A 14,137-nucleotide genomic window follows, 5' to 3' on the forward strand; every position below is an offset into this window, starting at 1 on the left:
TGGAGACTTGTATAGTCCTGTGCCTGGCCAAAACTGCTGCATCCCCTTAAAATATTACATTAGAATCACACTCACAAATAGGACACTGCCCTTGCTACAGAAGGTGGTTTACGTTAAAATTATGTCTGCCTTGTGACCCTGAGGCCAAATTTGTCCTCAGCTAACTTTGGCCAAAATTCATTTTTACCTGCACCATTTTGAGGTCATAAAGTTTAACCTGACCAGTGAGAATATAACCACAAATTTTCAACCCTTTCAATTCTATGTTTCACCTTCACCTTTATGCTGCCTTGTTCTTACAGGCTGGGGGATTGTGTCCCTTAATCAATCTTGTGCTTTCTTAAAGTGACAATATTTTACCTAGACATTATTTTTCACCTACCTAATCCTACAAGGTATTATCTATCTTCTGGACAAAAGAAATGTTTTCATCATTGCAAGCAGTGCTCAGTCTTTGCTTCAGAGAATGAATTTGTTCACTCATTTAATAAACATTAGTTGAGGATCTGCTGTTTCCAGGCATTGATTGAGGGCCTAGGGCTACAGTGATAATATTGAAGCGATCTTTGGAGCTCACATACTACTGGAAATGAGAAACAATAAATACATAAACAAAACATCTAATTTCAGGTAATGGTTTAAACAGTAAGTGAAAGAAATAGAGCATACGAGTGGACAGGGTGACCATTGAATGGCTTTCTAAGAGGCGGCATTTATGCACAGATCTAAAAAGATTGGGGGGAAGAATATTCCAGGAAGATGAAACAGTAAAGGCAAGCCTTTGGAGGGAGGATCAAGTTTGGTGGATTAGAACAGCAAGAAGAGCCCAGTGCAAAAAGATGAGGGGCCATAGGTGGGCGGGGGCCAGATGATGTGACACCTTGTTGCCCAAGGGTCAGGAGTTGGGGCTTTGTTTTCTGAGTGACAGAAAACCATCCTGGGATTTTAATAGGAGAAGGATATGATCACATTGAAGCTTTATATGATTAATTGGGCTCATCTGTAGTGAATAGATCTACAGCTTTTTGTTTAATGATCACAGCTTGATAGAATAGGTTTTGGTAATTAGATAGTTCTGAGTTCAAATCCCAGCTTTATCATGGACTAGCTCATCCTGGACAAGTGAATTTCTCACTTTAAACCATTAAGGGCAAAATGGACATAAGAATATCTGCCTTCTTGTATAAGATCATATACATGTATAATATATAGTAAATCTATAATATATGGTAAAGGTTATTTATTCATTGACTAATTTATTCGTTTGTCTAGTCAGCCAGTTGGTATTCAGTCACTAGTATTCTGTTCCTTCAAAGTCCTGCATGTAGCAATTTTTTATTAGCTTCATTTTATTATTCATTATTTTTAGGGCATTTGATTCCCCATCATCACTCTCTCCATCTTTTTAATATGGGAGGTTCCAATCTTGCCACTCAGATATTTTTGTGCTTCCTCAAATCCCACAGCCCTCCTGAGAACCTGGAACATTAGATCCCAGATTTCCATTCACTGGGTTAATACTGAGCTTCTCTCCCTACAGCATTTTTTTTAAAAAAAAATTTACTGTATATTTATTTTTGAGAGACAGGGTGTGAGTGGGGTAGGAGCAGAGAGAGAGGGAGACACAGAATCCAAAGCAGGCTCCAGGCTCTGAGCTATCAGCACAGGGGCTTGAACTCAAGAACCGTGAGATCATGACCTGAGCTGAAGTCTGATGCTTACCGACTGAGCCACCCAGGCCCCCCTCTCCCTATAGCGTTTAAAGGATAGGGTTTTGTGGTGGTAAGTTAGTGATTCTCTACCTTTATAATAACAGAAATTTTGGCCACACATTAAAGCCCTTAAGAGATTGAAAGCAACAATAAATCAGTCTGTAATAATTATGGTACAATTCTATTACAATGGGATGATACCACATAGTACACACACACAAAAAAAAAACATCGTCTTATCATCTTCGTTGATTGTCTTTCAACACAATGCAGACTATGTAGGCTGTTTTAGACGACGAACGGTTTACTTTCCTAAATTCCCCTAACATACCCACGAGGCAGAGTTCTTGAGTATCCCAAGAAACCCGACTCTTTCTTCATGCTGACTTGATATCATGATTAGCCTCTTCTTAATGTCAACATTTCTCTGCTCTACAGGGCTTCCTAAGTCTCACTCTGCACAACCCTATATCAGACAGAAATTATAATAATATATACTCTCAGTTGAAAAAGAAATTAATTGGACACATTCATCAAAACTAGAAAGCAAACATGCAAAGGATTCATGGCACTCCAGTAATATTGTGACGTTCCTTTTGAGAATCACTAAAATAAGAATTGTCACCGGACTCCTGATTTTCATCTCAAACAGCAATAACCGCTCCTGGGATAATACTACATAGACTCTGATATTGTCAGCCCACAAAACTCCCAGCCTGGCATTTGATCAAAATTTTGCAAAGTCAAATAAAGCTCTGTTATTTCCTGAAAGTTGTCTGTGTCCTAAGTCATTGCGTCTAGACAAGTGTGTACGTTATGAAAAGATTTCTCAGAATGATACTTCTTACAAATTCAGAATAATAAACACATTCCAGAGCCCTAATGCTCAGAGCATGGCAAAATAAAGCATGAGTTGAGAGGTCCTATGAACAGTGTTTCCAGACACGACTTTGTTCTTCCAGTGAAAATCCTGACAGTGTGTTCAGCAAATGTTTCCTGAAGTGACCATGAAGCCAGAATGTAAGATAACAAGGCAATGCAGAAATGAGGAGCTGCTGATTTTTAGCAGTCACATTGATCGGAGTTCTTGTATTTAGATATCCATTTTTGTTCTCTTGTCAAAGCCACTTAAAAGTACCATTACAGTATCCTTCCTTCTCCAGTCATCTTGAGAAGAACTTAATATAGCATGTTCTGAGAAATCCTTCTTTGTCCTTCTATAGGATGTCCTTTCTGAGAGTTGTTTTCATTTAAGTAGCAAGGAAAGCGTTTACTGAGACATTATTATAACAAATACTTCATCCACATTATCTTATATTTCTTCTCAATAATCCTATGAAGCAGATACATTTTTGGATCCACTTTATAAGTAAAGAAACTGAGGCAAAGAAAGGTTAAGTAACTTGTCTCAGGTTACCACTGCTCTATTTTGGGGCTAAGGATTAGGTCACAGAAATCAAGGATTGAGCTTTCCACAGTTTGACTGGTGAACCTTTATTCCATGTTCACCTATGCGCCATATACTAGGTCTGGGGAAATCAATCATAGCCACCAGAGCCTGGATCTGGCAACAGAAATAAAGCCTGATAGGAAACTCAAGTCATTTCCTTGGGAAGGGGTGCAGCCTGAAGGAGAATTTAACTCACCAAGCAAGATTTGGTCCTTTTAGCCTCCAGAACCCTTCCTCCCATGGTGTAGCTGGACTTCCTCACTTGGGGTCACATTCATGATTGATTGCAAATCATGTGGCCTGTTTTGATAATAGGCAGTTAGTGACAATACAAGCATAAACTTGAACTGTACTTTCAAGGTTGAAAAGAGCATGCTCTAGGTAGCTCCTGCCCTTTCCTCCCGGACCACAGAACAAACTGAGCCGAACCCCAAGCCTAGAGCCATGTATAGCTGACCCACAGCTGAACGCAGAGCTGCCCAGAGGATTACAGCCTAGAACCTGAGTCACTGACCCAAGTGCCTGATAATACATAATTGTTATTTTCAATTACTGAGCTCGGAGTTCATTTGTTATATGGTATTATTGCGGCCATAGCCGACTAATACAACATCACAGACACAAACTAGAAGCTTTTTCTTAGTTTTCATGCAAATTCTTTGGCAGTGTTTCAGCATTCTCCTGAACTTGCTGGGTCACTTAACCACAGTGCTAACAATTTCTCTACTTGCCAGTAAAATTCCAAGTTCTGGGAGGTTTGGCCCAGTGATTCATGGTATTGGTCCATCGTTCAGTTCAAAGGGAATGCCATTGTGTTAAGGCAGAAATTATGACTGATCAAAAATAACCTTGAAAAGGTTATAGATTATCCCAAAGTTCAGGTCCGTGATTTTGTGTACATCCTTCTATCATTCTATGCCCATCAGAGTTTGAGAAGCCCTGAAAGAAGAAACAAGAGGGAAGTCCCTATGTAGATACCTGGACATTTGAACGTTTCAGCATGTAACATAACTAGAAAATCTTTAGCAGAAAGTGAGATATGTGGAAAAACTATAAAATGCCCCTGATTGTTCAGAGTTTATGCCACTTTCCCATTAAAACTCTCTAACACTCACCTAGTAGAGGAGATGATACAGTAGAATCTGGATGTCAGGGGCTGGTGGGGTGGGGAAACTTTTAGGTCTATAGTCATCTTGTAGATTAAATGCACTCATGCTCCATCTCCAACATAATTTCTCTTTTACCTGATAAACCCCTAGAAACTTCAAAGAGTAAATAAACTAATTTCCTTTCGTATTTCCTACGCCCCAGCACCGTCTTCAGTCCTCCATCTCAGGTACTGTGTCGGGGCTAGGAGTGTAGACGCCTTAAAGGGATACGTAGAGTCTTAAACTTCGTCTCAACCTACAGAAGTGCAGTACCTAGAAATTCTCTCCTCAAGCGTATGGAATGACCATCCACATAAACCAGTCAATAAATAAAATAAACTGTCCCTGGGGCGCCTGGGTGGCTCAGTCAGTTAAGCGCCCGACTTCGGCTCAGGTGGTGATCTCACGGTCTGTGGGTTCAAGCCCCGCGTCAGGCTCTGTGCCGACAGCTCAGAGCCTGGAGCCTGTTTCAGATTCTGTGTCTCCCTCTCTCTGACCCTCCCCCGTTCATGCTCTGTCTTTATCTCACAAATAAATAAAGGTTAAAAAAATTTTTTAATAAATTAATAAACTGTCCCCAGCAAACATCTGGCAAATTTGAAATGGGGCCCCCTGTGGCTTGATGTCATGACAGTATGATGCTTTAATCTTCACAGCAGAGGGACGCTACAGTGAATTTCTCCTAAAGCCACACTTATTCCATTTAAAGGACATTTTACTGAAGTTCTATCCTTCCTACTTTTTGTCATCCAAGTGTCTTTCTTCAAGAGAAGGCTGGTGAGAACAGATGGTAGTGTGTGTTTGTATTTGCACATGTATATGTGCTGTGTGTGCAAATGTGATGGATTTCTTTACGACCAACTTTGATGCGTGGAAAGCTGTGTCAAAAATGTATCTTGATCATTTACTTGTTTGAGAAATTCAAACACCTTGCAAGCTTTGACTTAGACTGTTAAAAGGTGTAGGCCAGTTAGCCGGGGGAACTCGAAGGAACTTTCCAGTGGAAGCCACTATCCCCAGAATTATCCAGAAGGTACTAGGGGAAAAAAGTCCTTCAAAGGAAATGATAATTCTTTTAACTTGCAACCTCTCATCTACTTTATCTTACCTGAACCTTTCCAAAACCTGGGAGGCGGGTAGGCAGAGACCATAACAGCTTTATAGCTGAAGGAATTAAGTCTCAGAGAGGTTACCTCCTACCTCAGTGCCAGAGTTAGAATTTGAAAGCAGACCTTCTAGCCAAGTAAATGATCTTTCCACTTGAGTGCACTCATATCCACTCTAGCAAACTTCTGGGGTCAACATTTTTATTGGCCAGAAGATGCTTGCCTTCACCGTGTGAGTTTCTCCTACCTAAGATCACGCTTTTGTCTGGGATGCAATTAATAAGGATTCTATTTTTAACTTTGGAATATACCCATTTCTGCCTTCCATCACTCTTCCTCTCTTTCAAAGCACTCTTCCTGTCTTTCAAAAGCCACCTCCTCGATGAAGCCTTTTGGGAGTCTGTCACTGCCGCCTAATTAGATATACTTCATCTCTTGGGGCGCCTGGGTGGCGCAGTCGGTTAAGCGTCCGACTTCAGCCAGGTCACGATCTCGCGGTCCATGAGTTCAAGCCCCGCGTCAGGCTCTGGGCTGATGGCTCAGAGCCTGGAGCCTGTTTCCGATTCTGTGTCTCCCTCTCTCTCTGCCCCTCCCCCGTTCATGCTCTGTCTCTCTCTGTCCCAAAAATAAATAAACGTTGAAAAAAAAATTTAAAAAAAAAAGATATACTTCATCTCTGCCGTAAGGCCCTCTTGGGCTTTGTGTTTCCCCTTTGGGTATATATCCACCTGCTACTAGTTTGCAGACATCACCAGGATGCTCTTTACCTTTTGTACCACCCCTCTTACCTTTTGCCAACACCTCAAAATTCAGATTATTGTTAGCTTTAAGCAGAAAAAATAAAATCAAAGCTCTCATTCTCTCATCAAAAAAGAATCACTCTGTTAGCCCGGAGCCAACTCCATCTCCCTCACATAAGCCTTGGAAATCAGGAGAGCTAGAAAGAGAAGGCCATCCTTGAGACCCTCCTTGGCACTCCATCGTGTGATGAAGTGTGAAAGCCTGGGCTGTAGACCCTGATGGACTTGGCGTTGACTCCCAGCTCTTATCACCCAAGCCAAGCCGCATAACTTTAGGTAAATCACTTAACCTCCCCTTCCCTCCATTTTCTCATCTGTGGAAATCTTACATGGTTTTTGAAAGGAGTAAACAAGGCATGGTACCTGACACGTAATAGACAGTTAAATGGTAGTTGTTTTGTTACTGGCATTGCTTCTCTTTTTGCTGCGGTTCTTACTAATAAGATAGGCAACCACACTACCCCTGGGGAAATACTGGCTCCTGTCTCTTCTGCCCCTTACAGTCACAGCCATCCCTGCCTTATCCTTTTCCCAGCTCACTCAAGGAGGCCACCAGCAGGTTTCCTGGTGCAATAGATCAGTAGTGAGTGCTGGAACCAGAATGTTAATTTAGCCTAGCCTTTGTTCCAGCCTTCCCACCAGCCTGCCTTCCAGAGAGATGAACTGGAGCAGAAAAAAGGAGGCAGTGTTTTTTCTTTACAATACGTACCAAAGGGAATTTTTTTTTCAGTCTTTAATGAACGTTGAACTCTACCTCAAGCTCAAAGTGAGTCTCAGCAACAGAAATCATTCATGGGAAGGATGGGAAGGCTCCTGGACATCAAAGCCAAACCAAACTACAGCCGGTCCCCCTACAACTCTTTCCAGAATGGGAAAGTGGTGGTGGACAAGCTGGAGTATTGGAACATAGGGTGGGGACCAGGGTGGATAACCACCCTGGCATTCAAATAGCATTGACAGGTTGAAACCAAGAAATTCCAACCTAAGACAAACACACTGCCGCGGAGGTAACTTTTCATACGTCAGACTCCTTGTCATCCTCATGTGAAACCTGCAAGCCCATGTTAAGAGATGGTTGCCTGGAAATCGGAAGGGTCCAAGATGATGAATAAAGTTACCTTACAATGAAGTCTCTGAGCCAAGGCTGGCATCTTTTTCTTCCTGTTTAGTTTATCTTGTAGGCGTGTTAAGAATGGATCGCTCGCTCTCGAGTGTAGCTTATTATTTGGATGGTTATGCAGAGTTGCTATTTTGGACTGCCTCTGAGTTTCTGGCTTTCTGATGGGAAGTTTAATAGCTCATTAAGTGGCATACCTACTCATTTTTCCCAACCTTACTTTCTGCTGTTTTAATGTGCCCCGAAGAATTTGGAGATGTATCCTCAATTTAACAAATAATGCTGGATAATGAGTCACGCCCTGCCCAAACCACAGCAAAGGGTTTTTTAAATGTGTAATATAAACTCAGTTCATAAGAAGTATGGGAACTATTATTGAAAGAGTGCCACATAGTCCAGACCTTTCTTATATGCCTGATCTCATTTAATTTTTATAAGGTAGAAAGTATCCATCATCCACTGAAAAATAGCTTTTTAGTTTCTACTAAGTACTAGGCATTGCATTAGCATACTGGGTTGAGATGGTGTCATTTCTCTCTTCATTCCAGACAAGGAATCTGGCTTCAGGGATATCAAGTGACTTTGCCAAGGTCACAAGTGAATGAGCACAACTATTAGGTCCTCCGATTGCAAATCCCATGTTGATTTCCACAGAAGAAACTTCTAGCTGAGGGGGGCCTCGGAGATTATACAATTCAGTGTTTTTACTTTGTACATGAGAAAAATAAGCATTCTGCCCAAGGTTACAATTTACAAAGAGTTGAATGGGAATGGGAACCCATGTCCCTCAGCACCCAGTATACTGCTCTTACCCACAAGAATAATTTAAGATTTACTGTGTGTTTTTAGGTCATTTCTCAAACCCACGTTCTTCACCAGAGGACATGTTCTAAAATTCTTTCTCTAATTCACACCCCTCAGAGGGCCTGATCTTACAATATAGAGGAAAGCAAGGGAATAGATGATAATGGATAATGATGATAAACATTATAGGAAGTACCTTCTTATTTTATCCCAACGCAGATCTTAATAACTAATAGATCTGATCCACCCAAAGGTATGAGTGGTTAAAGGACCTCAGTGCAAAGAAGTATTCACAAGCTTGTTATAGAAGGCCTGGCACACAAAAGCCACTTAATCCACATTTTAGGGAGGGAGGGAAAGAACAAAGGAGAGAAAACAGGACAGAGGGAGGGAGAGAGGAGGGACGGAGGAAGAAGGGGGGGGCGGGGAGAGGCTAGGATTTTTTTTTCTATCTTATTAACTTCTTTTCCCCCAGTGCCCAGCATATAAGAGATAATTAGCAAATAATTATCAAATGAGTGAATGAAGCGCTGTGGCCAGACTTGTGTCCAAGTTGACTTCAGGCACTTGAGTCAGTGTGGAAGCTTCTTTTTTTTTTTTTTTTTTTTTTTTAATTTTTTTTTCAACGTTTTTTATTTATTTTTGGGACAGAGAGAGACAGAGCATGAACGGGGGAGGGGCAGAGAGAGAGGGAGACACAGAATCAGAAACAGGCTCCAGGCTCCGAGCCATCAGCCCAGAGCCTGACGCGGAGCTCGAACTCACAGACCGCGAGATCGTGACCTGGCTGAAGTCGGACGCTTAACCGACTGCGCCACCCAGGCGCCCCAATGTGTGGAAGCTTCTTGAAGAAGGTGATGAGTATGACCCAACTAGTGACCCCCGTTGGTCCCTTGGCATCGCCTTTTGCCTCTCTTCTGTTTGCCTGCAGTCAGAGGCAGCTTCTCAAAATGCAGGTTGGATTATTAGGTGTCCCAGTGCACACAGAAGAAAATGCAGACTCCATAAGAGGTCCTGCAGTTGCCGTAAGGTGAGCTTGCTCTGCTCATTGGTCCCGCATCGTCGTACTGCCTGCATCGCCTCCCTCACAGCCATCTGGCCACACTGGCCCCCCTGTCAGTTCTGGGATGCACCAGCTCTTTCCTGCCTTGGGGCCTCAGGATACACCTTTCTTTCTTCCTGGACTGGTCTGGACATCCTTTTACCTAGCAAACGCTTCCTCATCCTTCAAGAGCTCAGGAGAAATGAGCAGAGCAGCTCATCTTTTCAACAGCTTTCTGATTCCCTTCTCAACCAGGTCCTTCTTCCTTTACCGCCCATCTCCCCTGTATCACACCTATATCAACTTGCCATCACATATTTATTTGTGTGGTTGGCTATTTAATAAGTTCCGCTGTATGAGGGACCGTATGTATTCTTTTCACCACTATGTCCTGGCACGTGGTGGTGATGTGACAAAGATCCGTTAGATGAACACATTAATGGCCTACTAAATCCTTGCAAATCTCGTGCAACTAAATGTGTTAGGTCTAGCCTGCATTTAGATCTCTGAAAACCAGGCGATTGTCTTATTCATCTTTGTTTCTCCCACAGTACTTCACAGGGCTCCCCGACACAAAGCAAATGTTCAATAATGTTTATAGAAGAACACTCCCATAAAGGAATAGAATTCAGGATTATTACTGATACCAAGGAACAGCTATTCTGCAGAGGCTGCTAAGGTCCTCAATCCAACAAGAATAATTCTCCATCTCCCTGCCTGCCTCGTTAAGCAAGATAATGTGCCTCTGTAGCTGTGCTGAGTCTTCATTTATGTTGAAAGCTGTGTTTGCGAACGTTATTTTAATTCAGGTGTCATTGGTTTAGAAAAGCTCTTACTAGCCCCTGCGCAGGCGTCTGCAAAAATATCAGCAATCGAACTGATGACAGTTTTAAATCTAGACTTTTCGATGGAATAGTGGGATACAGGAATAGTGGTAACATCCTGGAGATCTCAGTGCAATATTTGCACCAGACGATCCTACCTACCTTCCCAATCGTCTCTCCACAAAAATAAATGAATAAATAAAAGAGTTTAAGGGAATTGCAACTACAAGGGATAGAAGTGAGGGAAAGCAAAATACCAATGGACTGTTAAGTGGATCCGTGGCTACCACCCTACCCTTGCCGCCCTCTGGCAAGCCGAGCTAAAGCTTGGGGATGTCCTTGTTTGTGGTCTGCAGACCAGCGGCATCTGCATCACTAGAGAGCCTGTTAGAAATGCAGAATGTCTGCCCTCCCCCAAAACTACTGAATCAGAATCTACATGTTAACAAGATTCCTCCAGGGACTCTGTGTACCTTTGTCTTAGAAATAAGATAAAGAAGAGAGAAAAGCAGAGAGAGAGAGAGAGAGAGAGCGAGAGCGTGCTATATCCAACTGCTGTGTCTAATGTGTGTGCATGTGCCACTGGCTCCTGTCTCGTCAGTGTCACGGAGAAAGAGACAATTAGGTTGGCAAAACTTGGAATTTGTTCTTCCGGTGTGGTGTACTCAATGTCATGAGAGTCAAGCAAAGTCCCCATCCCAGGCTGACTCAGAGAGACAGGCTTTCACGAGGATTTTATAAACTCCCAAATGATACCTGGTGACAAACTCGCTCCCACTAATTCCTTCAGCCAAAGACCATAAATGCCCGTGTCTCTGAGACAGAATGGGAGGAGGTGGAGGTGTGAGGAAGCTTGTCACTTCATATTTCAAAGATACAAGAATAAACTCCTTGGAACCCAATAACAGAATTTCAAAAATATAAATCCCTAGGCAAGAAAACTTACTTTTAGTCACCTTTCACATCTATACCCTTGTTGACAATGGTATATAACTGATTCTCCGAACTGAAAGTCTGAATGAAGGGGAAAATCACACTCAATTATCTCGGAGGAAAAGAAAGACAAGAAAATTTATGCTCTCATCTGACTATCCACAGGGATCCAGTTTTGTAGATGTGAGACAGATATTAGGGGAAGAATTCTAGGTATCAAATGTACGTTAGTTCATTCAAAGTCTATTTTAACACTGAACTTTCTTAAAGAGTTTTGACTCTGTCCCTAAATACCATATTTTTAATCTCTTAATTTGCAGTGACTCCATCCACTAGTAAATTTTCCCTAAGGCATCCTAGAATCTGACCAATAGAATTAGTATCCCCTTTTCTTGGGAGAGGCAACAAAAATGATACTGAAGAGAACTAATAAGCATTGGAAGCCTTAAGGCAGGCTTAAAGGGGAAAACGAATTTGAAAAGGCACTGCAGTGTATGCGTGTGTGTGTGTGTGTGTGTGTGTGTGTGTGTATAGATTTACACAAGAGACTGAGGGATAGGGAAGTATCTATAGATCTCAGACACCAGAGAATTCCTTCTGAGTCTGTGTCACAGCATTAAATCTGCCCCAAGCAGAGAAGAAGATAGTGTCTTCTAGATACATTTCCATTGGGTAGTAAATATTTATCACCTTCCCAGTATATTTTCTTCACTCCCACCTGAGTGAGGAGCTGCCCCGATGGATGCTTATACTTCGATACATAAATTCCCATTATCCTAATTAGCATGGTTTCACCTTCTATTGAGATTTTCAAGATGGGATCTTAAGTGCTGATTTGGAACCTCAAGGAGCAGTAACCACATTAAACATGGAGTTGTTTTTCTTGTCAGTTAACCTGTGAGATAGTTAAATCCTAAAAAAAGAAAAAAGAAACTGTGAATTTTAATCTCATAGTATTGCTAGTACATAGGCAGCACCAGAAATAAGACAATAACTTATTTAAAAGAAATGTGATTGATGGTAGATTTCAATATCCTCTGCCCACACTTTGCTAGGTTGGCCAGTCCACATGGGGGTATACGGAATAAAGATTGTCTTAACAAAAGCTATGGGTGTTTGTTACTTAGGAAACTTGTAATTATGCTTTTACAGTGATCAGAAATAATATTTTCTTAAATTATTGCCAGAATCTCCCTCCAAAGCAGGCAGAAAAAAATGTGATTAATTTTGTTTGCAAATGAGGAATTTGAGCTTAGTGGGATTAAGTGATTACCCAAAGTAGCATATCTGAGATTATTACCCAGATCTCCTGACTCTTATGTACGCCTGTGTTATTTTCCTTCTACCAAATCACCTCATCTGCTTTGAGGACAGGAGCATTTCTCTGAATTCCCTATCATGTGCTGTTGTGAGCCATGACAGACAAAACACTGCTCAATGCACGTGAAGTTTTGCAATAGGTAAAAAATTACAGCTCTGTAAATTATCTTCTCTATTTGACCTGTTCTTCCTTAATAACAAGTGGGAGGGTTTTTAGAAGGGAATGCACAGACGTCAAAAGGGACAAAGTTGGTGGACCACATGTGGCCAGATTTTTAATGGCCTGGCTTCTCTTCAAGGTGCTAATCTGTGATGCTTGGTGATGTCTGCAAAAGGAGCTCTGGGCCACGTTTCGTGCAGAGTATGGAGTTTTAGTCTATTTTCATTTCATCTCGTCATTTTATAAGCATGTTCTAAGTGACTACTATACATCGTAGCAATAAATCGGAGACAAACCTGGCTCCCAAGGAGGGGTGCAAAGAGGCAAGTACCTAGGTTCCAAAGATGGAGGCTCCCAGGATGGAAGGCGTTTCATACAGGTTTGGGGGAATAGGTATGTAGCGTTTGTTTTGAAGGTTGAAGCCTTCTGTGTGAAAGAACAATGTTCCTGCAAAGACATGGAGACGAGAAATCTTGTGAGCAATCATGTTCAGCTGGAGAGTTAAATAAAATATGATAGTCAAAGGTGTGGGTAAGAGTTGAACTCGTGCAGAGCCCTTTTGAAGCTTTGAGCTTTCTGGAGTGCCTGGGTGGCTCAGTCAGTTAAGCATCCAACTCTTGGTTTCAGGTCACGATCTCGTGGTTCTTCAAGTGTTGGAGCCCCGCAGCAGGCTGTGCCGCTGACAGTGCAGAGCCTGCTTGGGATTCTCTCTCTTCCCTTCCCTCTCTGCCCCTCCCCTACTCTTGCTCTCACAAGCTCGCACTCTCTCTCTCAAAATAAATAAATAAAAACATTTAAAATTTTTTTTCAAACTTTGAGCTTTCCAAGAATGCCATTTTTGGTAAACTAGTTTTAGATGAAACTATTTTCTGCATAATATTGTATTTCTTTGAGGTGCTGACAGTCCGATCCTCTCCTGCTTCTGGTGAAATAGTGGGGTATAGTGACGAGGACTTGGGAAGAGAAAGACCCAGCTTTATATTATGACTCTGTTGCTTCTGTTTGACTTTGGATAAGTCACCTAACTTCACTACAACTGTTTCCTGTTTGGGCAATAATAATAATAATGTATTATTGGGGTGCCTGGGTGGTTCAGTCGGTTGAGCATCCGACTTCAGCTCAGGTTATGATCTCATGGTTCATGGGTTTGAGCCCCATGTCAAGCTCTGTGCTGACAGCTCAGAGCCTGGAGCCTGCTTCAGATTCTCTGTGTGTGTCTCTCTCTGCCCCTCCCCCACTCATATTCTGTCTCTCTCTGTCTCTCAAAAATGAATAAATGTTTAGAAAATTTTTTTAAATAATGATGTATTATTTAGTCAAATTATATTAACCTTCTAATACCTACAAAAAACTAGGATGTTATTATCACCTTAATAAGGTTGTGATAAGAATTCTACTAGATAATGTGGCTACACCTCGCCATATATTGCCAACATTCAAGATAGTCACTGCCCTGGATTCCACAGCAGCCTTCTATCTATGCCCTGGGATTTGATAGTTTGGAATTTTCCCTTTGCACAGTATAGCACTATTCGTTTTATACACTATTTGGATTATTTAAAAAGTAGAGTGTATTTGAGTTCTCTTGAGATTGTCAATGTGGTTTACCAGGTTTAAACATTCTTTAATCCTAGTATTCAAGAAAGCCTTCTGAAGAGATATGTGCATGTGTGTATAGCAGGACAAGATAAAGTTGAAATGGGTATCTCCGTTCCCTCCTC

The 14,137-nt window shown here is 41.7% G+C and overlaps 1 protein-coding gene across 1 annotated transcript in view; it reads right to left on the reverse strand.

Moving 5' to 3' along the window:
- Nucleotides 1-12,747: 12,747 nt before the first annotated feature.
- Nucleotides 12,748-14,137, reverse strand: part of TAFA4 (TAFA chemokine like family member 4) — a 230,179-nt gene continuing 228,789 nt past the window's right edge. Inside the window, exon 5 of the mRNA XM_047095190.1 lies at nt 12,748-12,909. Coding sequence (XP_046951146.1) covers nt 12,748-12,909 — 162 coding nt within the window. The remainder of the gene's footprint in view (nt 12,910-14,137) is intronic.

The sequence above is a fragment of the Lynx rufus genome, unplaced genomic scaffold (genome assembly GCF_022079265.1).
Source record: "Lynx rufus isolate CCGP_SWC_20201006 ecotype Redwood Valley unplaced genomic scaffold, mLynRuf1.p SCAF_4, whole genome shotgun sequence".
NCBI lineage: Eukaryota > Metazoa > Chordata > Mammalia > Carnivora > Felidae > Lynx > Lynx rufus.